At 39.3% G+C, this 26,479-nt stretch overlaps 1 protein-coding gene across 3 annotated transcripts in view; it reads right to left on the reverse strand.

The window, feature by feature from the left end:
* LOC139739272 (uncharacterized) overlaps positions 1–26,479 on the reverse strand; it is a 126,070-nt gene that overhangs the window by 9,334 nt on the left and 90,257 nt on the right. For all 3 annotated transcript variants that reach the window (XR_011711507.1, XM_071649896.1, XM_071649888.1), the window contains exons 5-9: positions 20,555–20,782; positions 8,391–9,200; positions 4,966–5,289; positions 1,392–1,624; positions 225–378 (exon numbers count right to left, since the gene is read on the reverse strand). Coding sequence is in view for 2 of the 3 variants with exons in the window: in XM_071649896.1 (XP_071505997.1) it covers positions 225–378; positions 1,392–1,624; positions 4,966–5,289; positions 8,391–9,200; positions 20,555–20,782 (1,749 nt within the window). In the remaining variant the exon portion in view is untranslated. The remainder of the gene's footprint in view (positions 1–224; positions 379–1,391; positions 1,625–4,965; positions 5,290–8,390; positions 9,201–20,554; positions 20,783–26,479) is intronic.

Raw genomic sequence — 26,479 nt, forward strand, 5'->3', positions numbered from 1 at the left:
CTGTGCCTTCCTCTTCCTCCTCCTCCTCCTCCTCCTCCTCTTCCTCCTCCTCCTCTTCCTCCTCCTCCTCCTTCTCTACTCTTCTTCTTCTTCCTCCCCTATGCCCATACTCTTCTTCCTCCTTTTCTCATCTCCCTCCTCCTCTCCTCTTCTTCCTCCTCCTCCCTTCTCTTTCCTGCTCCTCCCTCATCATCTCCTGTCCTCCTCCTCCTCATCCATCATACCTGATATATGTAACGTTTCCAAGGATGGACTCCCATCTTGTCTGGATTCCGTGGACTCTGAGATGGATAGAGTGGACAGGGAATCCTTGGAGGGCTTGGTATGTCCAAGATTCCGTCCCACAATAGGATCCATGGACTGCATGTGGACTGGATTCTGTGACAATACAATGCATTTTCTTCATAACAAAACTGACCTTCCTAGTTTCCCTATATTTACAAGTTAAAGAACACACCATTGTGCAATATGAATATCTATAACATACTTGAATTAGTGGAATTCCTTGTGAATGAAAACCAACCATATTGAATTTCATGGACACATACAACTGCATGCATATTCTGTGTCTCAGGATCACTGGTGAAAACAAATATTGGTATCCAACCCCCCATAAGATGATTAAATCGACATAGACATTGCAAAGGACCCATCAGATTTCAATAGCCAATGGATCATTGTCAATCACACATACACATTAACTTTGTTTTCCCAATGAATATTACCCTCTTTAAACAAGGATGACAAAGCATCATGTTTGTACATTACAGCTACACAAGGAAACCATGCGGACATACAAAACAATCACTGATGTTGAGACTGGCTGCATGAAATACTCAGAGCAAATATCATCTACAATCTTCCTTGTGTTGCACAATGTTTGCATTTGGGCGCAGGTATTTGCCCAAGGAATGAGTTGGTGTACAAGCATCAGCAAACACTTCCAGGATTGTTTTGACAGGTAAGGACTGGTGCTTGAAATGTCACACAAATCACTGTTTCTACTTCAATTCTGAAAACACTGCCACTGTCAGTGACCTTTAATGTTAAATATCCTTTCTAATGTAGAATTATGTTGTAAGTTGATGTTCAAGTGGCCATTGGACTAATACACATATAAATACCACGTCAGCCAAACTTTATTTGTGCATGAGGGCAGCAACTTATAAACTTTGTTTAGAAAAGAATAACATCCATCCATCAAAATCAAATAAACTAAAAACACCAGAAAGCTTGTGATGGTATCTCTACGAGACGTTATGTTAACCTACGATTTGGTTGAGTTCTGTTCTAGCTAATTACCTAATGATTCTTTGCATACAGGTGCTGTTTAGGCATACTACACAGTTCGAACATAAAAACTAAAAATAACACAGACGCATCAAACTTACATAGCTCCTGTCTCTAGCTGAGAAGCTTTTGGCTCTCTTGAAGACGTTGCCCTGGTTACGGAGATAGGATATCTCCTGCGACTGACGCTCCAGTTCCAACTGCAGGAGCCGGATCATGTTTTCCCGCTGCTGGAGACTGCGCTTCAGATCCTCGTTGGGGGCGCCCTGCTGTCGAGGAGACACATCGGCTGTCTGCACCTCTGCTTCTGTCTTCTCCGGGAACTTGAGAGGGTCTTGAATTTTGTGCAGAAAAGTCATTATAGGGATAAGTAATTATTATATTATTTTAGGGGGTAAGTAACAAGAACACTTCATTCTCTGTTTTGCATTTTTATCTTCGTTTTTTTAAATGAAGTCTTACTCCACACATTTGCACCAGAGTTGCTCATAATATTTACTGCTCCTCAAAGTGGCATACCATAGTGCACATTGGGTATTCTTCACTTACTTCAATACATTCCCAGATTTGCAGGTCAGTTCACTCATAAACTAGGTGAATACAACCACCTCTGGTACACCATAAATGAATATTGACTTGATCTATCAACTGCAACAAATGTAATTCTCCACTATCATGTTTTCAATGTCAATATAATAGAAAATTAAGAAGAGACAGATAGAGGCTTATGCATGTACATAAGACCTAGTAATTGCAGACAAGATCTATTTGCAAATTGCAAATTTTGTGTGAGCAGTGTTGCACATGAAGCCATAAAATGCATAAGCCTCAGAGATGAAAGTTATACCAGCACATTTTAAAGTTCAGGGGAGATCTAATGCTAGTAAGAATTACATTGACACAATGCGCAAGCACATGCATACAACAGACAGAATTAAAAGGGTATTTGGGGGAATCAAAATGCAAGAGTTGATCAAATGTGCATAAAATCAAAATATCTTGTTATGAAGAAAATATGGGACCAATCAGTAAAATCAAGAAGAATCATTAATAAAAGAATTTTCCAGTGTTAATTCAACCACAGTTAGAGGCAACTGGCATTTCCACACTGCAAAAATAGAGACAGAATTATCAGGATAAAACATCTCACAGAGTGATGGGAACAAGTCAAGATACAAAAAGTCCAGAAACCAAGTCTCAGAGTAGTCATCTCTACATATGTCACCAGTGCAATTTACCACACACACACAAAAATGAATTTGGAAAAACAAACTCTTTGCTGCTATTCACATATACATGTTTGTCATCTTTGGCTTCTGTAAATAATATTCAAAATTCAGGACTAACAAACCATTATTTTAAGGCATCTGCTCTTGGGTGTGTAAATGACTTTGTGAGTGCACGTAAGTATGTACAAATGCCTTCAAGTAAGGACCATCCTAGAAATCCACCCATATTAAACTGGGACTTCATAACGGATTCATTCAAGGCCCTTTAAGGTGCCATGGGCTTTTTACTAGAGTGAAAACATATTTACAGCTGGTCCCAATCTATAAGAGCATAGGTTGCTCCATGGCATGAATTATCTGAGCTCAGGCTGAAATGTATCAAGTCCAACATCCTCTCCTGAATATTTTATAGTCAGGCCTTGGGGTCCAGTGTTATGTGGTAAAACAAAATAAAACAAAACATCTCAAGAGGGGACAGGGTAGATTTGAAAGCATCTGCATGCATGTCTGTATATGTGTGTGTTTGTGTGTGTGAGCTATCTTTGTTGAAACTCTCAGGCAAAGACCGCATTCTTCACAAATCACTCAGTATCGCGAGGGTCCAATGAAAGGAAGCATCAGTTCGGCATCTCTAAATGAAAGAATTATGTCCACTGAGTCACGAATATCCATCGGCTCACCATCTTCCCCTTTCTTCACTTAAGTGTAACCTCTCTTGCAGAATATGCCTTCTGTTTTAGTATTATTGGTGCAGGAAGGTTGATAAGAACAGAAATGGAGACTTGGGTTTTGATGTATCATACTTCTCAATTATGACTTCAGCAGGCACAGAATCATAAAAATAAACAATAGGGCCTACCCCAAAGGAAATTACAACAAAAAAAAAATCACAAGAAACAACTCCTAAGTGTTTGTTTTGTGCAAGGAGATAGAAGAAGTACATGATTTCAATATCCCTGCTTAAATCACTATCTTTTTCTTTATTCTAAAAAGTCAGGCTGTCACTTTTCTAGGATATTTACAATTTGCCTGTGATACTCAGATGAAATAACTTGACAAATGAAATGCAACCAAGAAAGGAAAAATTTACACCTTTACTATTGCTGTAAGTGACACCGTCCATTTTATATATCTTTTGCTCAGTATTTGCATTTTTACACAATCCAAGGGTTTGTTTCCATCCTCCTACTCCACTCCCACGAGAAAAAAAAATTATGTTTAGACTTTTGCTGCAACTTCAATTGCCTTCCATACCACAGCACACTTCAATAACATTGGCTTTTGAAAACCTGCATTTTTTCTAATTTTGTTGTTATTGAAGCAAAATCTAGAAAATTGAATATGAATCCCTTCTTATCAAGAGAATGACCACAAAATAATTATACCCTTTTGTCAATCTTTTTTGTCACTAAAGTACTGCCTTTTAAAACAATATTTTTCCACTGCATACTGCCTTCGAACTCATATAAATTGTATCAATATTAATCATTTCACAAACACTTCCAAAATGGTAGTGAAAAAAGTTGAATCAAATCATAGCTCATGCCACAAAACTTCAACAACCTGAAACTGACACAATTCACTATCCTCCTTAAATCATCACTTAATGTAATCCCAAAAATACATCATAAACAATTTTTGCAAAAGTGTTTTTTCAGAGAAGAGGTTAAAAATGTACTATTTCACTATGATACTGGATGGCTTAACCTTAAAAAACTGAATGCAAGGTGTGAAAAGCAATGACTAAGTTATAAAGAAAAAAAAGAAATCTTTCCTATGAAGCTCAGTTTATATGCACATTACTTTATAAGAAAACAACTTAGTGATTAGATTTGAAAAGCTGCCTTTGATAAGTCTCTTGAAAACAGACAGAGAATCACATGACAGATATAGGTTCTCTCCACTATCAAAATTTATTCCCAGGCCTTGACCAAAAAGATATTTCAAAAGTGCAAAAGGTTATGGCACCAGACCTTTATATGCCACTGTTTTTGATATACAGCTGCAAAGCCGTAAAAAAGGAAAAACAAAGAACAATAAAAAACAAAAAAGCACATACAGTGACAAGGATAGATTTGAGAAATGATGCTTTAATATTCCTGGTCTATGCTACCCGCAATGATAAGTCTATGAAATATTATTTTATAATTAAGGGCCATTCATCTAAAATGACATCAATAAATGAATATACACACTGCAAACACGCTCCACTACTGGAGAGAAGGAAAAAGATTCTCCTCTGTACAATCCCACCACTGATGATATCTCACAAGACATGGGAGACAATGTAACGTTGCAGACAGTTCATGCCGTTAAATCGAGCCAGAAACTCCAAGACACCAATCCTTGTTAAAAGAGAATGAGGAGAGATTGGAGGAAAGAAAATTGGACAGTTCATGACATGTTAGGAAGAAAACAAAGCATCTCAGCTCTTAGAGACACCGACCTGTTGAGGTGCACCCGTCTACCACCCCTCTGCCATCGCTCTCTTCTAACCCTTCAACGACCTCCGACCCAGTGTCAGGGGTCTTGTCCTCAGGACTAGTACCCTCCTGGGTCGGGTCATCAAGGGGTGATGTTGTTTGGCAGGATGGTGCGGATGATGATGATGCTGCTGATGCTGGTGGTAGCGGAGGGATACCAGGCGCCTCCTTCCTCCTCTGGTACTGCTGCTCCAGTATCTCCACCTGTGATTTGATGTCGTTCAGTTCTTCCTCCAGGAGAGACTCCCCAATAGAGGAGCAGGTGCTCATGCGCTTGTGGGAGAGATCTGGTGGGAGAGGCAGACAATGTGTGCAACAGGTTGCGGGAGGGGTTCAACAAGCCGTGGGGTATTAGGGGGTTGGGAGGCATCTGATATCTACATTTACAGTCAGTAAGCCTATGTGCATGCTTGGTTTGTACAAGAAAACACAGTAAAATTCAAAGTAGACCTACAGCAATGGAAACAATGGAATGGTAATACAGTGGTAGAAGAACATCACGGAAGATGGAAATGGAGTGAACAGAGAAACACTGAAGACATGGTAATACACACAGAGGCATGGAAGAGATCACTACGAAGTACTGAAAAAATCTGTAATAATAAACAGTAGCAGAGAACATGAAAAATAACAGCAAGATGAGACAAAGTAGGAATGATAGAAAAAGTGACAAATAATGCAGAGGACAGGAAGAAGACAGAGCATCTGAATTGATATGCATACAAGAAGGAGCATGATAACAGACAGATCTGAGAAATCTGCTTGTTTTCTATCTCCATTGTCATACAGAAAGATTTGAGGTAAATTATGATTTTGCTTCACTTTCAACATTGCAGTTGTATGTTTATTCCCTAAAAAAACTGGACCATTTAAAACTGTTTTGTTCTGACAGCATCCTTGATTACGTAATTTTGACAGAAAAACTGGTTGCAGGTATTTTTTATTCTGACAAAGATGAACCTTTACAACTTCTGCACAGACTGAAAAGAAAAAAAGTACTATGCTGATCATACAGCTTAAATCTGCAACAAGAAGTGACATGGAAGATATGAATGAAACAAGAATCCTCCGTTGCCTCTGGGCAAAATGTCACACTTCTTGCCAGACAGGTTAAAAGATAGAGACTCTTGACTTTCGAGACACATTCCTTGGGAGGTTGGGAAATGTTACACCTCTGACTATATATAGGCATTGATTCATCCGATTTGGTGAAGAATTCCCAGCACCCTATGACGTGGTTAACCTTTGTAACAAGTGTTCATTACTCCAGCTCTCCCTCCCTCCATCTCTACCCTTCGTTCTCTTGTGTGCCCTGTATTCTTAAATCGAGCGAAACTTTCCATGACCTGAATGCATCAAGGCAGAGTTAGTGATGGACTGAAACAGTTGTGAATGGAGACACAAACAACATACAACAAATATGGTAGGAAAAGAAAGGGAGAGAGAGAGATGGGAGAGATCCCTCAGAGAGGTGATAGAAAGAGGAGAGTAAGGGGAAAATGACAAAGAAAGGGGGGCAAGAAAGGAAAGCACAGACAGATAAGACAGACAGTGATTGGTGACAGAATAGTGACAAAGAATGGTAGGGGGTAAAATCCTCAGAAACCTGGTGTGGGCTTCTCACACATTAATGAAAACAGTACTTTCCAGCCTTTGTTGTGGCAAAAATTATCAAGCGCTTATTAGTTCTGGCAGATTTTCATCCACAAAATATGTGAAAAATTTTAGATTGAGTGCTTTTCATTTGAGTTCACAGTACATCATGGCAGAAAGGAGCATTAGTGTTCTCACTAGGGCTAGCTACGTGGGGAGGAATTTCTACGAAATGCTGCATGCAGGTACAAACATTCAGCTGTTGAGCCACATGGCTGCTGGTTGACAACCATGCAAGCACTAGACAACCCACATCTAAGCATTCACATTCAAAGTCTGTTGATGTAGAATCCCAGCTGCCGCTTTATCTGTCATACGCTGCAACATTATTAATGCCACAGCTGTTTCTTTCTGCCCTTTGAGATAACGTACATCCATTGTCTAATATGAATGCAAAATGTGATTTAGACCATGGAGGTAGAAATAATATGTTTAGACTAATAGATCTGAAGTGCAATACATTCATCACAATGTTTGAGTAGTCAGACGGAAGATAATAGCATCATCAATTATATCAACAATATCTGAACAATAAAGTCATATTGTGCTTGTGACAAAAAGTAATAAATCATTGCATAATTGAAAGTGCAGGTGTAATGAAAGGATTATTGCAGAAAGGGTCCATTACAAGATTTACTTGCTGCCTGTACGATGAAAGTCATTTCACATAGACATATTTCTATATTCTCTTGTATGTATATTTCCTTCTCTTGGGTTATAAATCTGACCTGAATTTCTGACCAGAAAACTGATGATGTTGTTTTGTATTGGCCTTCCTATCTGCACTAGACCTCTGTCTGTAATAAACCTTGCTGAAATAATTTTTGCAGCCTCCACATGAAGAACTGATGCCACGGCATAGGAAGGGATTCACTTAATGCAACATTGAAGTTCGTGGGGCCCGCACAGCTTGATTGACAGACTGGCAAGCGAGAGAAACGTGCCGATTCACGGGCTCGGAGAGTTCCGCCTGCATGACAGGCGCAAATTTGCCCAATTTCCCCCCTCCTCAAGGACCATCACGCACCCATCCCTGGAACACAAACAAGATGGGTCCGTGGAGCCTCATCCTGTCAGGGAACCACAAGGTGGCTCTCCAGGATCGCTCCTGATGATTATCGCTAAAGCAAGTCTTCCATGCACCAAATGATCTTATTCACACCAACATGGCTGTGATGTGCCTTCATTCAGTGTCTTCCAAGACAGTCTGTTTCCACAATGTACATGCATGTGCCCTACAATATGCAGGGGAGCATTTATCCCATTTTGAATCAAATTTTGACATAGTTTAAAGCAAAGTGATATGTGATTTCTGCCTCTTTTAATTTTATGGGATGCATTCTTCCTTTAATTCTTTTTATTTTCTACTGAAATCTCTTAAACTGTGTATGAATTGGTGCAAAACCTGCAGGTTCACACATACTCAGGAGACATATTGGTAGCCAAAAGACACATATTTCATACAGTATGTCTCATCTGTATGTTACATAGCATGAGTGGGCCAACCCTGATACAAGAAAATACCCTGGAAGGAGAGAATGCAGCATGATTAATGTATGGTGTTAAATCTGCAGCAAAAGGCAATTTGTGTCTGTCATGCATTTAGGCACTTCATGGTATTAGCCAAATGCTCATTATGTATAAAGCTCTTTCAAGGTATAAGATAATATAAATTTACATAATATGTTCTGGATAATGTTTGTGGTGTTAAACTGATGTTAGTGTTATTTCTTACCTCTTTTGCTGCCCCCAATCTGCTCAAGTTGGTGCTGCATCGTTTCAAGTTCAGACTGCACCGCCTGAAGATTCACATCTTTCCTCTTGAGCTGCGTTGCTAGGAAGGTGTTCTTTTCTTCCAGTTTGGTGATGTGTTCATCCTGCTCGGCAAACACCGCATCATCCCCCGCCCGAGAGTCATCAGGAAACTCAGACTGTGACCCTGCCTCCTGAGATGTGGCAGTCGGTGCTGGTGTACTCTGCCCACTGACTTCCTTTGTGGTTGCACCTGTCGCTGCGTTTCCTACACTGTCTGACATCACTCTGCCCTTTTTGGGGGCCTGGGACACCCTGTCTTCTGACCCCTGCTTCTTCACCCGCTGAGATGGGGAGTCACTGTCCGAGGTCAGGGACGACTGACTGCGCATCTTCTCCCACTCCTGGAAGCGCTTGGAGAATTCCTTGGTGGCACCTTCCAGCTTCAGCTGCCCATCCTCGTCCTCGATCACCACTATGTTTCGGGTGACTTTGGCTTCAGGTGACTTGCTCCGTCTGGTGAGCAGCGGAGACTCCTTGGTCTTCTGCTTCTCCTTCTCTTTGGCCATCTTGGTGCTGTCCTTCTTCTCCTTGCCGGGTTTCCTCTGCTTAGGTTCGGTCTTAGGGCTGGTAGCGCCATAGCTGGTCTTTTTCTTCTTCTCCCACTCGGCGAGCTTCTTGGAGAACTCTTCCGTTAGACCCTTGTTGAGTTCTGCCTCAAGGTCAGATGGACGATTTGGAGGAATCTCTGAGCTGCTGTCTAGAGATGACTGCTTGGACAGTGGCAATTGACCTAGGAATACAAAGTGAAATGAGATCACAAGTTTAATGCTTTACACTTTGTAAAATTCAGTGATCAAATGAGTCATGTACTATGTGATCAGGAAGCATATCGCCACACAATTCATCAAGCACTGCAGGCTCTGCTAACATTCAAGAGAGGAAAAAAGGATGGTATGGATCTAAAGAGTGCTCTGGTTTGTTTCCATATTAACCAGTTCCACATGCATTTTGTAGTTTCCCAACGACTTTTGTGCAGGGTTTGTGTCTGGTGTTTGTAACAGCAATGGGTAAATATGGTACAAGACTATCATCCTGTCTTTCCATTCCAATATGGAATAGGATAACCATGTTACTAAGACCATAAATATGACAAGATGATTAACCCTTACTGTTCTTCATCCACCAATTGACACACAGCTGAAGTGCTTTCTCTGCTGATTGGCACAGATGTGTAGAAACTAATTGTCAATGAATAGGGATTACCTAATTCCCCAATCCCTGTCGTGTCATCATGACCTTCAGGTTGGACTTATATTGCTACACCTGAGTGTGTTTGCCACCTTTATAATGAGATCAAATTTGGATGTACTTCTGAATGCTGATGAAAAAGCTTGGCAGGTCATGCTCAGCACCTTAGCACATATAAAGGGTTAATCACTCAGTGTACCATCTCTCAAAAAGGACAAACAACTCACTCTTTCTCTGAATAACATCAGGATGTGAACATAGGCCAGGGACAGTCAGCATCAGCTATCCCTAGATTTTGAAGTGATGGTGCCAAGCATGGGATCAAGAAATGATTTTCAGCCAACACTTGCCAGATACCAATCAACTGGGCGGCAGCCTCAAGACCACAACACTGAGTGAAACTCTGATCTAACTTCACCACTGGTTAACACCTGAGTCATTAGTCACACGGTACAGAGTACTTCTCATTTCTCATACTGCAACCACTGTATAGAATCAGGCTTTGGAAGACTGTTTCAACAAAAAATGTTGCATTCTGTCATATCATTGGAACAGAGTAATCACTCTGCAATCATTCTAGCAAATGTCACGTAAGCATGCTGTCTTTATCTCTTGCACTCAACCATTTACTTCAATTTAAGCTTCCTCCAACCTCACAGAAAAATACTGACACACTCTCCTCTTTCTTTCTCTATCTCTCACTCTCTCTGTTGCTGATAAACTAATAGAGATCAAGGGTTTTCAGCACTGCATTAGAGACTTATTTATTCTTCTTTCACTCATTTGTAGAAAGCTGTAATGTGTCTTCATCATTCCTTTTTCTTCCTATCTGAAATAGTCTGATGATGTGAACTGAATCTGATGTTGAATCTTACTTCATAATCATTCAGCCCGGTAAAAACATTAACAACCACAGCACCATCCCATATAAAGTAAACAAATGAAGAATGGTCGCTTACAATAAAGCCCTTTTTACACTTGTGTTTCTTAACCCCGTACTTTCTCTGACCCAGGACTATCGTTAGTCCCGTACCAAATTTTTCAGCTTTTTACACTCGCCAATAAATCCCGTACTAAGCTCTTGTCCTGGGCTAAGGAGAAAACTGACCTTTCTACACTCATATTTCTTAGCCCCGTACTTTCCAAACCACATGAATATTTATGATTATGCTGTGCACTGTACAAGTACAGGCACGCACCGACAACACTTGATTACCTCGTTTCTGATTGGTTAGTGGGGGGTCGGACTTCGTCTCCGTCGCTTAGCCCCGGATTATTTTTTCGTTCTGTTTACACTCGCTTGCCTGGCACCGCAATTGCGGGGTTAGCACTGCAATTGCGGTGCTAATAACTCTGTTATTTTGCAGGGCCAGATAGTACAGGATTATCGGTGGGGCTAGCCCACTTTCGCAAAAACAAGTGTAAACAGAAAGTGGGCTAAGGAAAGTCCGGTACCAACGGTGGGGCTAAGGGGGGGGGGGCAACGGTGGGGCTAAGGCCCCCTTAGCCCCACCATTGGTACGGGACTAAGCAAAAATTTGCAAGTGTAAAAAGCCCTTTAGTATATCAAACAGAGATCACAGCCTGAAACAAAAATCTTATCTTCAGTCTGAACAAAAACACTGAGATAGAAGATAAGGCACAACTGTGGCATCTCTGCTTATGTTCAAATTAAGCAGCAGAGTTGAAAAAATAATAGTTAATATAATCATTCCTTAATGTAAGAGGAGATTACAACAGAAACAAATCCAACAAACTGATGACATTATGACTTATATTCTCCCACAGATTTGTGCAGATCAAAACTTCACAGTACCCCTTGCTTGCAACGATAACAGTTAAGCAAACCTCCTGTTAAACCCTTTTCTGAGGGTCACATGTCTGCAAAACAGGAATTGTTGATCAGGTGAATTCAGATACAGGTGCATGCAGTGGACAGGGTATCACGGCTGGCTGATGGCCAAATGTAGAGCTCATACTGGCAAATTGTATTCCGAATCCACTGGGGAGCTCCAATTAAAGTCAACTTTAATCAATTTATGAAGACAACTAGATTGTATAAAATCCTGTGTATTGACTGAAGGCAAGCAATTCAGGCTACCTCCCTCGATTTCCTCTGCAATTTCCCTTCCAGACATTTTCCTCTATTTCAATCAAAATGATTAAAAGGTATATGGCTGTAGATGACAACGGTCACGGAACTATCCGTTATCATCCATTTCCAATTGAAGCAACCTGCCAACTGCATACAACTAATTGCTTCTTTTGTCACATCTTCTTTTCAAGCCCTCGTACTTTCTTCCAAGGTTATTTGTCTCATATTTTACTTACTTGTAAAGTAAAGGATATTTTCATCATAATCACTGCCACAAAAACAATTCCTCCATTTAAAACAAAAATAAAAACTATGCTTGCCTCTTTAGGTGAAGATTGGTAAAAGTGATTAGGTCTAGTATTTCATATCCCTTTTCTAAAGTCAATCTAGAATACTGAACCGAATGTACCCTAACTGATAATCCTATTGCTTGTAAAGGAGTATCATCTTTTTAACTAGGAATGACGATAGTGCATGGTTCAAGGCATCACACCTTCACCAGCCTGAATCAACCAACCAGGATTCCAGTTGCTTCTCATCTTCTGTCAATCAAACAGACAGGAAGGCATGAGTTTGCTGACCTTAGATGGGAGAAACGAGAGAGATACATTACAGACTTGTCAAGGAACTCTTTAACTTTCTGCTGAAAAGTAATGCTGTGGGGTATGACCAACAAGGGCGCTTAGCTGACACAAAATTGGCAAGTCACATGCATTAAATGCAGCTCATATCGCACAGTCCCCGGGATCAAAGCATCTTTTCTTTCTTTCTTTCAAGGAAACTGGAAATCCACTCATTACCTGCTACTGACTTTGATTCCATGACAGGACAGGCACTTGGAGGGCCACTATGTTTTATTTGAGCCTCTGCTATGGATCAATCTGGCAAAACATAGTCACGCAGGGCGGAAATCCCTCCAAATTATCCTGCGAAAGAGATGTGATCAGCACACACTAATGCCTCTTTGAGGCGAGCAAGACAAGCTGGGTATCGCTTCCCCTTATTTCCAGAGGAATGCACTCATTGAAAATTAAAGGCATGTCTTCCTACGTCTCTCCCATCTTTCCCAAGCCATTTCTCTTATTGCATACTTCAATCTAATCTACATAGGTCCTACCTAATGCCCTGGATTTAAATCTTAGAATTCTCTGAAAATCTCTGAAAATCTCTGAACCTGGTTAATCAAGATAGTAAACCTCTCACATCTTTCAGTTGAATTAGTGAGAAAAAAAGAGTGTATTCAAAATGTGGGCCAACAACACACTCTTTTGCAATACTAAGCTTCAGAAAAGAAAGCATAAGGCATGTTACACAAGTCAGTTAATGTACTTAAGAAGCAATATCAAATGCAGACAAGGACTAAGTGTAGTGACTTATCTCCTGATATCTTTGATCAAGAAAAAAAATCCAATGACATAAGTTCGCTTTGCAGGATTAATGAAGGGGAAATATCCTTTTTTTCTTTTTGGTAGGCCTCCACACTTGTCATTAAACTTATCATGGGAAGGTCCTTAATGCTGAATTGATGTGATTTCCTTTGAAATGGACTTCCATAAAATGCCATTAGTGTTTATTATCAGGGGATAGAAAAAAGAAAAGCGTGACTCATCATTGAAAAATATGAACAAATAACCAAACAATTAAAGTCTTTCCACGAGGTATGATAATTCTCTGACAGAGGTAGTGTTGATATGCCTGTATTGGAATATACTACCATTGAAGTGAGCACATCAACAACTGCAGATCATCTCCATCATCAAGTACAAAAAAAAAACAACCCTGAGTAACATTCAATAAGCATGAATGCAGCTTTCATCATCAGAACCAACACCCAACTCCTTTACACTGATCTAAATAATGTAAAACTTCCAGAGCATGTCAGGTTGCGACACAATGACTGACAGTGGCCTTCGTCTGTCCAGGTGCCTCTCAAGTTGGGGGACCTCTCATTCAACCACAGATCCAACCATCCACCACAGTTACATCCAGAGAGAGGCCAGGCAGGATTAATACCAGACTGAGACACCCCCTTACTCATTGTCGATACTGCACCAGAGGTGGGTTATACGACACATGACACATCCTGGAGGAAGTTGACAGGTCTGTCCACATCATGATGTCATATTACTACCGGGTTTTCTCAAAAATTTAAAGGTGCTCTGACCTTTCTGCAGGCAACAATGTTCCACTCTATGAACATACAGATGAAATGAGGTCCTGCATCATGCCTGCAATTTGAGCTTTTCTACGGTAAATCGAAACTCTGACCAGTTCAGATAAAGAAGAACAGACAAAACCTTCCTGAGTAACCTTACTTCAAGAGATGTGTCAAATGTTGAAAAACACATAAATGAATTTCTGGAAATTTCTGGACTTATGACTCAAAACTCTGAGCACATCGTCTGTTGAGAATGAGAAGGGCGTTAAGTTGTCTCGAACACTATGGGTTTAGTGGCAACTTGATGCCCTTATCATTCTCAACCGACGACATGTTCAGTGACTTCATTCCAGTTTGACTCTTTTCTTGTGATCTACCTAGTTCCCTAAGCTTAAAAGACTCCAGAAGCAACGCCCATATGTCACCAACTGAACAAACTTAGCCAAACTTGCACAGGAAACACTCTGCCTTGACAAAGTAGATCTACCTGATTTTTCCTTTACACGAAAATGACACAATGCCAAGTGATCGTTACTGACTGACTACAGGGTTCTTCCATTTAGTCATAATCATTACTATTTCTGTAGGATGCAGGAATATTCTCCCCATGAGGAAGAAAGGAAATTAATGTTCCTTGACATTTACACTAATGTGGCCTTCCAACAAGCTCGGACATGAGCTGGCTTCCCATTGGCCTTCTCTCCTAGAACATATTCAATTTCAGGCTGATGTGGAGGAAGGGACTTGTTGCAGTTTCTTCACTATACATGACAGGAAAATTTGTTGAGGTAAGCCATGGAAACCTGTTCTCAGAGAGGAAAAAAGCACAGTTTTTGTCTAAAATGCGATCGGACAGCAGCCCCGACTCGAGCTATTTTGGTAGATTTACGCAGGCAGGCAGCAGTGACATTGTCGCCACTGCTGCTGCTGCTTTAATCGTAGACCAATCTCATCATATTACTAACCATGGCATCACACCCTAGTTATCCTTGACTTTCCGCCCAGTGGAAGTGGGTACAGACACCTGTCTCGTGAGATTTGAGGGGAAAGAAAAAAAGGGGGTCCATGATGCTCTCTAACTTTAATAAAGGTTTTATCTAAGCCATGTAATAGAGCTATGGGAAATCATCGGAGAAAATTTTGTGATTACCTCATGAAAAAGGGACCAAAGTGTAATCTACGCCAGAATGTTGTACAAACAAAATGTGCAAGGGAAACTTTTGATTACTAACTTACTGGCAAAATGTCTCTCACATAACAAAGAAAAAATATTGTTACATCATTCCCACATTAGTCATGTAACTTTTTAGCATATCATCAATGTCCATTACTTTTGCTCCTACAATTAAACAGAAAGAAGCAATGAAAAATTGTCTAATAACTTATTCAAAACTGTAAAACTTAACCACTTGGGCTTTTGTCATTGTTTGTGTCTACTCACTGAAAAAAAAAATCACAATGAGGCTTCCAATCACATGCAGCACCTTTCACTTTCTGCAGAAGAGAACCCTAATAGCTCCCCTGTGAGAGTAACAATGCATAGAAAGACAGTTTCTGAGTGACAGGAAAAGAAAAATGATGACTGTACTGCTACTTGTTTCGTCAAGCTTCAAGAGTGTGTGCCATCCCTGTTTGATCAAAAAACCAAAAGGACTTCAATTAGAGTCTTAGGCCAGAAGTGAAATCTGATCTTCACTCAAAACTGGTATCACCCACAATAGCACATAATCACAAGCTTGCATGTAAGACTAGTGGCAGCCTGTCCTCAACTCTCACCCAGAAAGTCATGTCGCAGTCAATTAATGTCCTCAGGATAAAGAGAGACCATGCTTATGTACAATCATATTTATAGGCCTGATATGGTGAGTCTTGGGTACATATATAATGTGTGGAGCAGAAATACTGCAGACAAATTGCCAAACACACGACTAATGCAAGGCATGCACAGTAAATATGTCCTACTCTTTAAAGGGATTGTATAGTTTTGGTTGAGACCTAATTTCAAGTTTCTAACATTTCTTGGTGAGATAATGAGAAACCTGCTATGAAATATGAAAGAGCATGTAATTCTATGAGGAATTCAATGTTTATTTGATGAAAATTGGTTTTGAAATGGCTGAGATATCCAAAAAAGAGCGATTCTAATAAAGTGTGGGACCCACACTTTATTACGATCGCTTTGTTTTACTTTGTTTTTGGATGTTTCAGTCATTCCAAACCTGATTTTCATCAAATAAACTTTGAATTCCTCTTAAAATGGTATGCTCTGTACTATATCATAAGTGTTTTCTTGGTATCTTGCAAAAAGTTAAAAGCCAAATTCTCATCTCCACCAATACTGTACCATCCCTTTAATATTCTTGGATTAAGAAACCCATACAATATAGCCAGCTATGCACTCAAATGAAAAGTGATCAATGCAGCAATCCAATTGTTGGCATCCAATGAAAAAAACTAACAACTAATAACAGGCAGATCTGAATCCTAAAACTAAACTTATTCATATGGGTATATCAAATTGATCCCTAGTGTATTGAAACATTGGTGTAGTTGCATGAACGGCACTCAGAAAGTATGCAGTTTGCAGTCTTCTAAGAATACACAATTGTGTAGTCTTTTTTTTTTGCCATATTTCTTCTTTTTTTCCTTACTATCTGTCTCAACCCAGAAGAAAGTATAGTCTGATTATAAGTAACTGGGGTAAATGCCAATGGTGACACAAATTATTACTGTCATAATGCAAATGTTTTAAAATGCCCATATTTTCTAGTGTCAATGTAAAACAAAAACATGAGAACTTTTTCCTTCAAAATAGTCACCAACAGCATAATCACCAACAATTCATAAAGTTTCTTACTGTGAAGTATTCACCAGTAGACTTTCACTATAACATTTTGATTTTCCCTCCTTTGTTCACCTTTTTCATACTTTAAAGGGATAGTATGGTATTGGTGGAGATGAGGATTGTGCTTTTAACTTTTTTCGAGATACCAAGAAGCCACTTATGAAATAGTACAGCGCATACCAATCGAAGAGGAATTCAAACTTTATTTGATGAAAATCAGTTTTGGAATGGCCGTGACATCTAAAAACAAAGTAAAACAAAGCAATCATAATAAAAGGTGGGACCCACCTTTTATCAGGATTGCTCTGTTTTGGATATCTTAGCCATTTCAAAACAAATTTTCATAAAAGAAATGGTGAAATCCTCTTGGAATTGCATGTTCTTTCATATTTCATTAGAGGTTTCTCATTATCTCACCAAAAAATGTTAGAAACGTGAAATTAGGTCTTAACGAAAACTATATGATCCCTTTAAGGTTGTTTTTATGGAAAGATAGGTCAGTCACATCATTTCCAGATCAGCCAGTCTCATGGAGACATTTTAGAACAGTTTCTGGCTGGATTTCCTCTTGGCTGACAGCTGCCATCTTGCGTCTCCTTTTATTCATCCTATTGTTATCCTGTGCCACGCATTTTATGGGGGAAATGTGATGATAGCACACTGTGCCTACTATAACATTGTTATTCCATGTGAAAAGAGAAAAAAAGAATCTATTAAATGTATATGTTCTTTGAGTGGTTTTGTAAATCAAGATCTGTAGATCCAACTGATTTGATATGAAATGAAAAGTTGACTGGATGTTTGGACACTGGCCCATAAAAATTCTTGGTTTGTAGTAAATAATCTGTAATACTTTACTGATTATTCTCATTTCTTCTATCCTTCTCTTTACCCTTGCTGAGGAATAACAACAAAAATAATTGAACCCTTTTAAAGAATATCTCCAAAAATCAGCTTTATCACCCAAACTAAACATTTCAACTCATGTCAACCAAAGACTGGTGTAATAACTGCATCAGCCAATAAGAAAAACAAAAGGCGGAGGAGGGGGACAGAAACACACAATAATCTGTCATTGATATCTATCACAAGAAAGTCAACTCTTGTACCTAAAACATATCAACATCTGCAAATTATGCAAATCTCGAGAATTGAGAAGGCATGCCTGACAGCTCTTCCCACCTCTTTCTTGTGGTACATGCCCACACAAGAAAAAAAAAAACATGTCGAGTCAAAAGCAATCTTTCCAAAATACAAAACAATCCCAATCCCACATTCCACATATGGGAAATCCAATAAACATTCAGAAATGATTGTGTCTCATGAACAAACAGCAAAAGGTGAGCAGAATAAAAGAGAAGTCTGTATACTACTTTCAAGTCAGACAAGATTAGCTTGCACTGAGTTTTATGATTCTCTAAAAAGTCTTGTTCTTCTGACTGATCTGTCAAGATCCAATTTGTCAAGATCCATTTTGTTTTTGAAGACATCAATCAGGTAAGCCGCTAATTAGATTCTTTCAAGGTTAATACTATTGTCTTCCTCAAAATAGTCATGACAATTTGCCTAGGTCTTAAAGCAAAATAAGATCAGTCTACACAAGCAGAGGAATTACTCACTGAGTCATTGTGAAAACAAAAAAGGCAAAAGTCATGCACGATTTTAGGTTTATAATCATCATGTGATTGTTACTAATGTAATCAAATGCTTAATGGACTGGGAAACTACAAGATAGTCCAATTAAAACTTGGGAGGTAGAAAACAGTACATATCCTACAGTCTCTGATGTTGCACTTAAATTTCAAATTGCAGCAATCACTTACCTTATATTTCAACCAGCACTTTGACTTACAATTATTTGAAAGCGATAGAATAATATGAAATAATGAACACATAATCACACAGAAAGTGAAATGCTTCCATGCATGTTTCTTTCCCAGCTAAAGACTGTGTGAGTCCTATGATTCCTTTCATGGAAGCACTGAAACGATCACATGACTCTATGATGAAATCACTCATCGCTCGACTAAATGCAGCATTACAATTAGAACTATGTTACACTGATTGCTTGTTAGTAGCTTACATATGGTGAAACACAAAACTAGGAAATGAAATACATCATAGGACTGCAAGAAATAGTTCCAAACAGCTGAACAAAAAAAAAATGCACTTGACTATAATAAAGGGCCCATGCAGACTGCTAAAAGCTTTGGCAAAGTTCATGATGCTCATTTTGACCATGCACATGGAATGGCAAACCATAAAGATCTACAGAAAAGAAACCTGCAACACAGCTTTACTGCCAAACAAAGGAGAGCAATAAAATTCACATGGAAATAGTTGCAAAATTAATTGTAATTGCAAACTCCTCTAATAAAGGGTAGGCCTACAAACCAAAATCTGAACTCGAAATTTCTAGAACTTGAATCTCAAAGGGCTTCACATCTCTCAGCTGAGATATGATAAATTAAATCAAATGCTGAATGAATCATTGCTGTAAGATTAAGAACATTCAGCTGCAGGCCTAGTCAAAGCTGCTCAAGCCAGATGAAGCTCTTGACATATCCATTCTTATCAGGTTGGGAAGACTTTCACCTGCATTCCTCGGTCTCAGCCTTTCCCACTCTTGCAATTTTCTCGCAAACTCTTCACTGATTCCCGACGTAGAGTAATCGCACTTGCTAGACTTGGAACGGACCAAGCACTCTGGATCAGCTAAACATGGTTCTAGGAACAGTACATGTGTCGATCAACACAGCGTGTGGGGATGAAGGAAAGAATGAAGCATGATGGATTAGAAATGGGTAACAAAGCTGCTAGCAGGCTGGAAGAAGCAATGGAGGACCAAAAACTTGTTAGACGTAAAAAATGGAATAATGTGTTACTTACACATCAAAATGCTTGATTTGGAAGGAAATTTATTTTGTATATATTCTATGCTTCATTTCATAGCAAGAGCGGTACACAACTACACATGTATCAATAAACCCATTCAAAAGTCTTGCGATCAACATTAAAAGGGACTGGCATAAACTGCTATAACAAAGCAAGCATATAACGTTACATAGACCTTATCCCAGCACTGCTATGTGGCAAGCAACAACATGAATAGATAGCATCACCATATTACAAGGACATGCACTGGCACACACAAACACACATTCAACACATGGTAAGATATTTTGGCACTGTGAGTGGACACTTTTGGGGCATGTAATGGCAAGTAACTGACACCAAACAACACATTTCCTGTGGAAAAAAAAACACCTGAAAGCAAATCATCCACTATTATTTCTGTCTCTTTTCAACTGCTCCCCAGAAATTAGCCATGGCAGAATTTTGGCTACAGATTGTTCTTGTTATCCATTATTCTAAAATCTCTTTTCACTTTCACTTGTGAATGTGGTCTGTTGATCGGCTGGTTTGCTGGTCTTTTTTCAGTTTTGTGCCAGAAAAAGTACTCAATTTTCCAAAAATAACCAAATTGTAGTTCATGTGCTCAAAACTAGTGGAAATGTCTTTCTCACTGTAATTTGCTGAGTTCACTGATGACTCAATTCCGTTCCCATTCACGTTTTGCAGCAGTTTGTTAGGTCTTGTTACAGTGCAAGAGTGCAGGTGCCTTGTGTGACAGATTTTAGTCAATACACGATTGTCACAATCTTAAATTGGTTAGATGTTACATAAATTAAACACAGCTGAACTATTTTGCCAATCTAATGGCTAATGACTAAAACGTTGTAAGATCAATATTTATGTGCTTGGTTTCATCTGGGAGATATTAAAAAAAGGATATACCTTTCTCCCTCTTTTGACTTTGTGACTTCTTTGGTCCAGCTCCTTCCCTTCTTGGTCCTTTCCTTGACCCATCGTCTGTGGAGTCACCTGGCGTCAGGTACCCATCCTCTGTTATCTCCTGTCGCTTAGCAACGGGAGGACTCTCCTCCGTGGACGATGTCATCATTTTCTGTCGATTGGTCTCTGATAGATGCTTCTTGCTCATGGCATGCTTCACCTTCTCCCAGCCTGCAGAAACATATGAAATATATATGTTTTTATGGAAATATGTTTATATATCCCCATGTTGCACATGGAATAAAACATACTCTTATTCAACAAAAACAAGTAATCATATACTATGTTATGTGATGTCTCTTCCACTACTGATGAAGGTAATATAAATCCAGATCTTATCCATGTACATGGACAATCATTTTGCACTACACACTCCCCATTCATTATATTCCACAAGATCTTTAACATATTACTACAGGCAGAAATACAACAGGAATACCAAATTTAAGTATTTGTTGATCAAATGCCAAAAAGATTACATCATTACCACACATGGCATATCTCAAAGTGATTCAATTCCTCTTTTAAATATAAGTCAAAATGATGCCTAAATGGTATTCACATCACCTGACCCTATCATTACCATTATTTTTTTCCTCTCATATCCCATTCAAAAATAAAAACAAAAATTGCAGTACCCATCTCAGAACCCTGCAGTCTCCTTCCTAGAAAACATTAAGGAAATGAAACTCCACACTAATGACCTACCACTGAGCAATTCTATTACATGGCATTTCTTATTTCCATTTCATTTCTGGCCCTGCAACGAATAATTTGAAATCGTACACCGGCGCTGTTAGTAAATCACTCCGGGGCCGAAAATAGAAATTTGCCAGTGTTCAGGCCCAGCATACCTACCATTCCCAAGAGTTTCTCGACCCAGCTCTATCTGCAATATGAGTCTCTGAATCGCCTCAAGAATGGAGTCCACGAGTTGGATGAACAAGGCTCAAAATGAAATATCACAAGACCTACTTTGAAGTAAAATAAATGAACAATATTCTGTTTGTAGATATTCTCCTTTCCACTATGACCCTGGTGACTACTTTCCTTTTATATGTTGCCATATTAAAACAAGGGGTTGTCCAGCACTATTTTCTCATTTTTTTCAATCTTCCAAAGAGTCAGTAGGTAGGACTGAGTTTGACACCGTAAATGATTCAAGAGACATGTTGGACACAGGCTCTTCAGCCACTTGCTGCGAAAAGCCACAATGGTTTGGCTTCAGATCCAGGTCTATTTGTACCTCTTGGCCTCCTGCCTACCACCAACTTGACATTTCACCAAGACAAAGACAGACGTACTGCAGCTACATCAGACATAGCCAGAAAGGTTGCCAAAAGCACTATGTATCTACAGAGGAGGGGGAAACGGCACTTTCCACTGCCAAAACCGAAGACCTCTGGGTATCAGCCAGAAAGTGGAAATGTTGAATGGATTCACAGTATATCATAAAACTGCCTTTAATTACACAGTGTGCTATACATCTGTCATAATTCTATCCGTGAGCAATCCTATATGGGAAAAGGAAGCATAGAATTTCCATCATCTTTTCATGCAGTAATGCCCACACAATGCCAGCTGCAGAGGCCAACCCTGGAGTTACACAGACATGATCACTATAGGTCCATTTGCATCCAAACCTCACAATCACCAGAAAGTGGAAGTAATCTCAGGGTCTATGCTGAGTTAGTTGGCAGGTAACAATCATAATCAGATGCAAAGTTGTTGTTGTTTTCAAGAAGGAAAGAAGAGAGAGAGAGAAAATGAGGCCCTATAAAAATTATTTGCCCCAGACAGCACTTAACATAAAACAAACATCATAAATCTTAGAGAGATATAAGAGAGATATAAACAAGAATATCAAATATACCAGATACAAAGCTTCAGTAAAATAATGTGTAGCCTCGTGTAGGTCCTTACCTGTTTTGTTTTTGTAGTTTTGTTTGTTTAGTTGCTTTTCATGAAATATAGAGGCATTGTTTCTTCATTGTGACTGCAACCTATACATTGTTCATCATGTTTCTACTCATACAAATCTCATGAAGATATGAAATTCTAAGAGAAAAAGAAATGATAGTCCAGTAAGGACTGCAGGGAGTCAATACAAAGTAAAACTTCAGGGAATGATTAGGAAAGCCCTTCAGTATTACTATTACTCTTTGATTTTTTACCCTATATATTTATGGGGGGAAAAGCGGTACATGGATAAAATCAGCTAAGCTTTTCAGTCCCTTGACTCATCAAACTTTATCACAAACTAAATCTTTCATAATGCTCATGACATACCACAGAAAGGGGGCAACTTCAGTGCACTAGTGCCTGACTGTGACTGGCTCCTTGTTAAATTCCTCATAGTATCATGAACTCTCTTTCTTTCTTTCTTTCTTTTTTTTTACCACTTGTGTTCAAATCAGATCAAACACAAACACAAAACTGATTTCCTTACAGAGAATTTGTGGCAATAAAACCCTTTAGTCATACAAACTTCCTCATGATAACTCAAATGCCATATGCTGAGGTTGAATCAATCCTGTCAATGAATAGTGCACAGACAATTCTGCTTACAACCATTTATTGAAATAATCTGAAAATGCAATTACATTTATCGAATACAGTGACCTAGAAAAGAATGACACAATGGCTATGGCATGGAGTTTGAATTCAGAGCAGACATTTCTTTGAGAATCAGACACAATTCTGACAAGATTCCCATTGCAGAGGAAGTGTTGAATGCTGGCAAAGTGGAGAATTGTAATTTCTGGACTTGCTCAAAGTTTGATGAGTTAACCATGACAGTCCACCACCTGCTGTGAGCTGTCAGTTGATGACAAACCCATTGCCATGGCAACCAGCAAAGTTTAAAGTTTTTGAGGTTTTTCGAGCCACTAGCCTGGATGATAGGGAGGTAAAGTGAGTGCAGTGGCTGGTGATGGCATGCCGAGTACGAGAGTGGCTTGTCCATCAGTGCGAAGGTCATGGAGAGTGACTCTTTGGCTAGCGGATCTAGCTGTGGCTACAATCTTCTTCGCTCTCGTGAAACTCAAGATTAGGAAGATTAATTAAAATCAAGCCATATCTAATAATATCAGGCTGACGAATCAGCCTTCACACAGTATGTGATGTCTATGGGAATATGATAGATAGGTAGATAGATAGATAGAAGTTACCTTTGAAGTTCCTGGCTCTGTGCATGGGCATCTTTTTCTCTTTGGGTATTTGGTATTTTGTAATTCAAAGAAATAAATGAATTGAATAAAATCAAACTATCAAATTAGTCTTCCAAATGTAAGTATGTTTGAATGCCCATACACAAAGCAGTTTATCTGAATAGGATGGTTTAAGAAATTTTCATCCCTTCGACAAAACATGGAAATTAAAGATGACACCGCTGATGAGAACAAACTAACATAACTATGACACAATGTGCATATGCTCAACAAATGGTTATGGTGACATAGGCCTCACCATCTACGTACAGGAAAGAATTCATCAAGCCCTACCAAGTTCAGCACTAGTTCAAGGCAAAAATGGTGGGGTGATTTGCTAGGTTCATATCTTCTATGTGCATGTTCCTTCATGCGAGAATGAAAATATACAAATAAACCATGAATGTACTATCATAATCAATGATATATAGGGATGATATTGACATTACTATATTTAAAAAAAAAAAACAGAAATAAAAAAAGGCCAAAGAGAAGAAAAAGATAGCAAAATCATTTTTTCTTCATCAGGTCAAAGGAAGTCAATGATTATCTCCTGTTATTCTCAATCAAAACATGTCAGTAGCCAAGTCCTACTTCCCAAAGAAGCTAATATTTTTGGGGCAGGCTCTGCCAGTAAAGGCAGTCATTGCTGCTGTCATTTTCCACAATCAAATCCCCGCTTTAAAAGGTACTGTGTCATTTCTTACGACTGAAGTGGTTGCAACAGCAATTTGCTAAATAGGTACATCATGACTTTAGCAGTAAAACAGTGCTATGAAACTCTACTGACTTTGTGCAATGCTTCAGGGGTTCTAGGTCTCAGCAGGGAGGTGAGAGGAACCTCCCTGGTCTCAGTTTAGACAATACTGTAAAACAAGGAATGTACTCATGGATTTTGATTTCATATATTTCACAAGGGCCAAGATTCATGAAATTAACATCCATGTGAAAGTTTTTGTCTACACTTTATGCATTGAAAGTTTGTGGCATTTCATGAAAATTTCATGCCCACAGTCATCTCCAATTTGCGAAAATTTCCTGCCGCATATATATCATGTTTTACAGAGTTACATTTGGGGGCTGTCATCCAGTCAGATGTGCCGAAAGGACAAGAAGAAATGCTCTTTTCTACAGAAATTAGGATTTTGTCCAAAAACTTCATAAATGAAGTGACATACAAAAAGTAGGTCCCTACACTGTTGCCTATGTCATGAAAGGTTACAGAGATGGATTTACTGTCCTTAAATGCTGGTTGCATCCAGCCATCAGCTGGGCATTTCTGGGGGAAGGACGTGGATATTAACCAGCTGCGTGTGCCTTACACTGACCCTAAGTTCTCATGGTTGAGAGTTAACCACTTAATCTCCAAACTACGTCCGGCATGTTGACATTTTCTCTGTCTCTCTGGGAAGCCGGGCGGAAACCGGAGGGGGAGGTTGCACCGATCTTGGCCGAGGCTCCATCCTCCCAAGGCATTATGGGAGCTCAGCGAGAAAAGCTAGGTGGGTTCGCCGCCGCTGCCGGCTTTTTCCGCCAGTAATCCTGCCTAAGAACTCTGCTCCAACTCAGAAACTTGAACAGGCACGTCAGACAGGGAGCAAATATTTTGAATCAAGGATATCTAATTACCTTGAAGGATTTCAATTTAAGCTACAGTACTTCTTGCCACTGTTGCACATTAGGTTATTGATGTTGTATTAGATAATGCTTTATCTAGCAAATTTTAACATTACAGGACTATGAGAGGTTTTATGGAGTCAATGTCTTACAAAGTAGCTCGTTAGTCATCTACAAGTCGCCAGCAATGTTGGAGTGTTGCTCATGACTGCTTATATATCACTGACATAAAAAAAAAAAAAAAATCTGCACATTGTTACACATAAATATACAGTATATCCCTATACTGTGTGTCCAAACCATGGTCAGTCTGAACTAAACATGAACATCACTTTATAATCAGCCTCTGTATAGGCCCAAGTGGGTGGAGGAACTAAATCTGAATGCTTATCTACCTGATATGGGAGTATAAGGGAGGACCAAGGAAGTAGGCAAATGGTTACCATTTGGCTATTATCTAATCTCAGATGCATTTATTGCCACTGTTGTTATACAAAGGTACAAATGTATCAGCCACACACACATGATTCGTTTGTACTTCTAAGGTTGTTGTGTCTAGGACAGACACATTTTAGCTCCCTGCTGATATCACATACCAGACATACTGTAGGCCTACATGGCATGACTATTCTATCAAATTACAACAGGGTGCTTAATTTTTTGTTGTCAGATTATACACTGGCATTCCCATGGATAAGACTTACAAATTGCCAAGAAATCCTCCTTTTGACATGCTGAAATATCTTTAGCACTACTTGATCCCATATGATTTACAGCACTGCTAAATTTAGAAAGAGAGAGCTACATTTAGGGAAGCAGCAAAACGTGAAGATCCTGCAATGCAGAGTGAAATATAAATTTTGTTGGAGATGCATATTGGTCTGGATGAAATGAACAAGTACAGCCAGTGGTTATTTTTGATCCATTAGGAAATCTATGAAGGACTGTAGCAGACGAGCAAAATTCAGGCCTAGAGCAAAACAGTCCCTGGGAATTCTGTGTCTGCTTCCAGGAAACTCTCTTTAAAGGGACAATTCACACT

Source organism: Diadema antillarum, unplaced genomic scaffold (assembly GCF_040938485.1).
Source record: "Diadema antillarum isolate AM-2024a unplaced genomic scaffold, OU_Dant_1.0 scf00000029, whole genome shotgun sequence".
NCBI classification, from domain to species: domain Eukaryota; kingdom Metazoa; phylum Echinodermata; class Echinoidea; order Diadematoida; family Diadematidae; genus Diadema; species Diadema antillarum.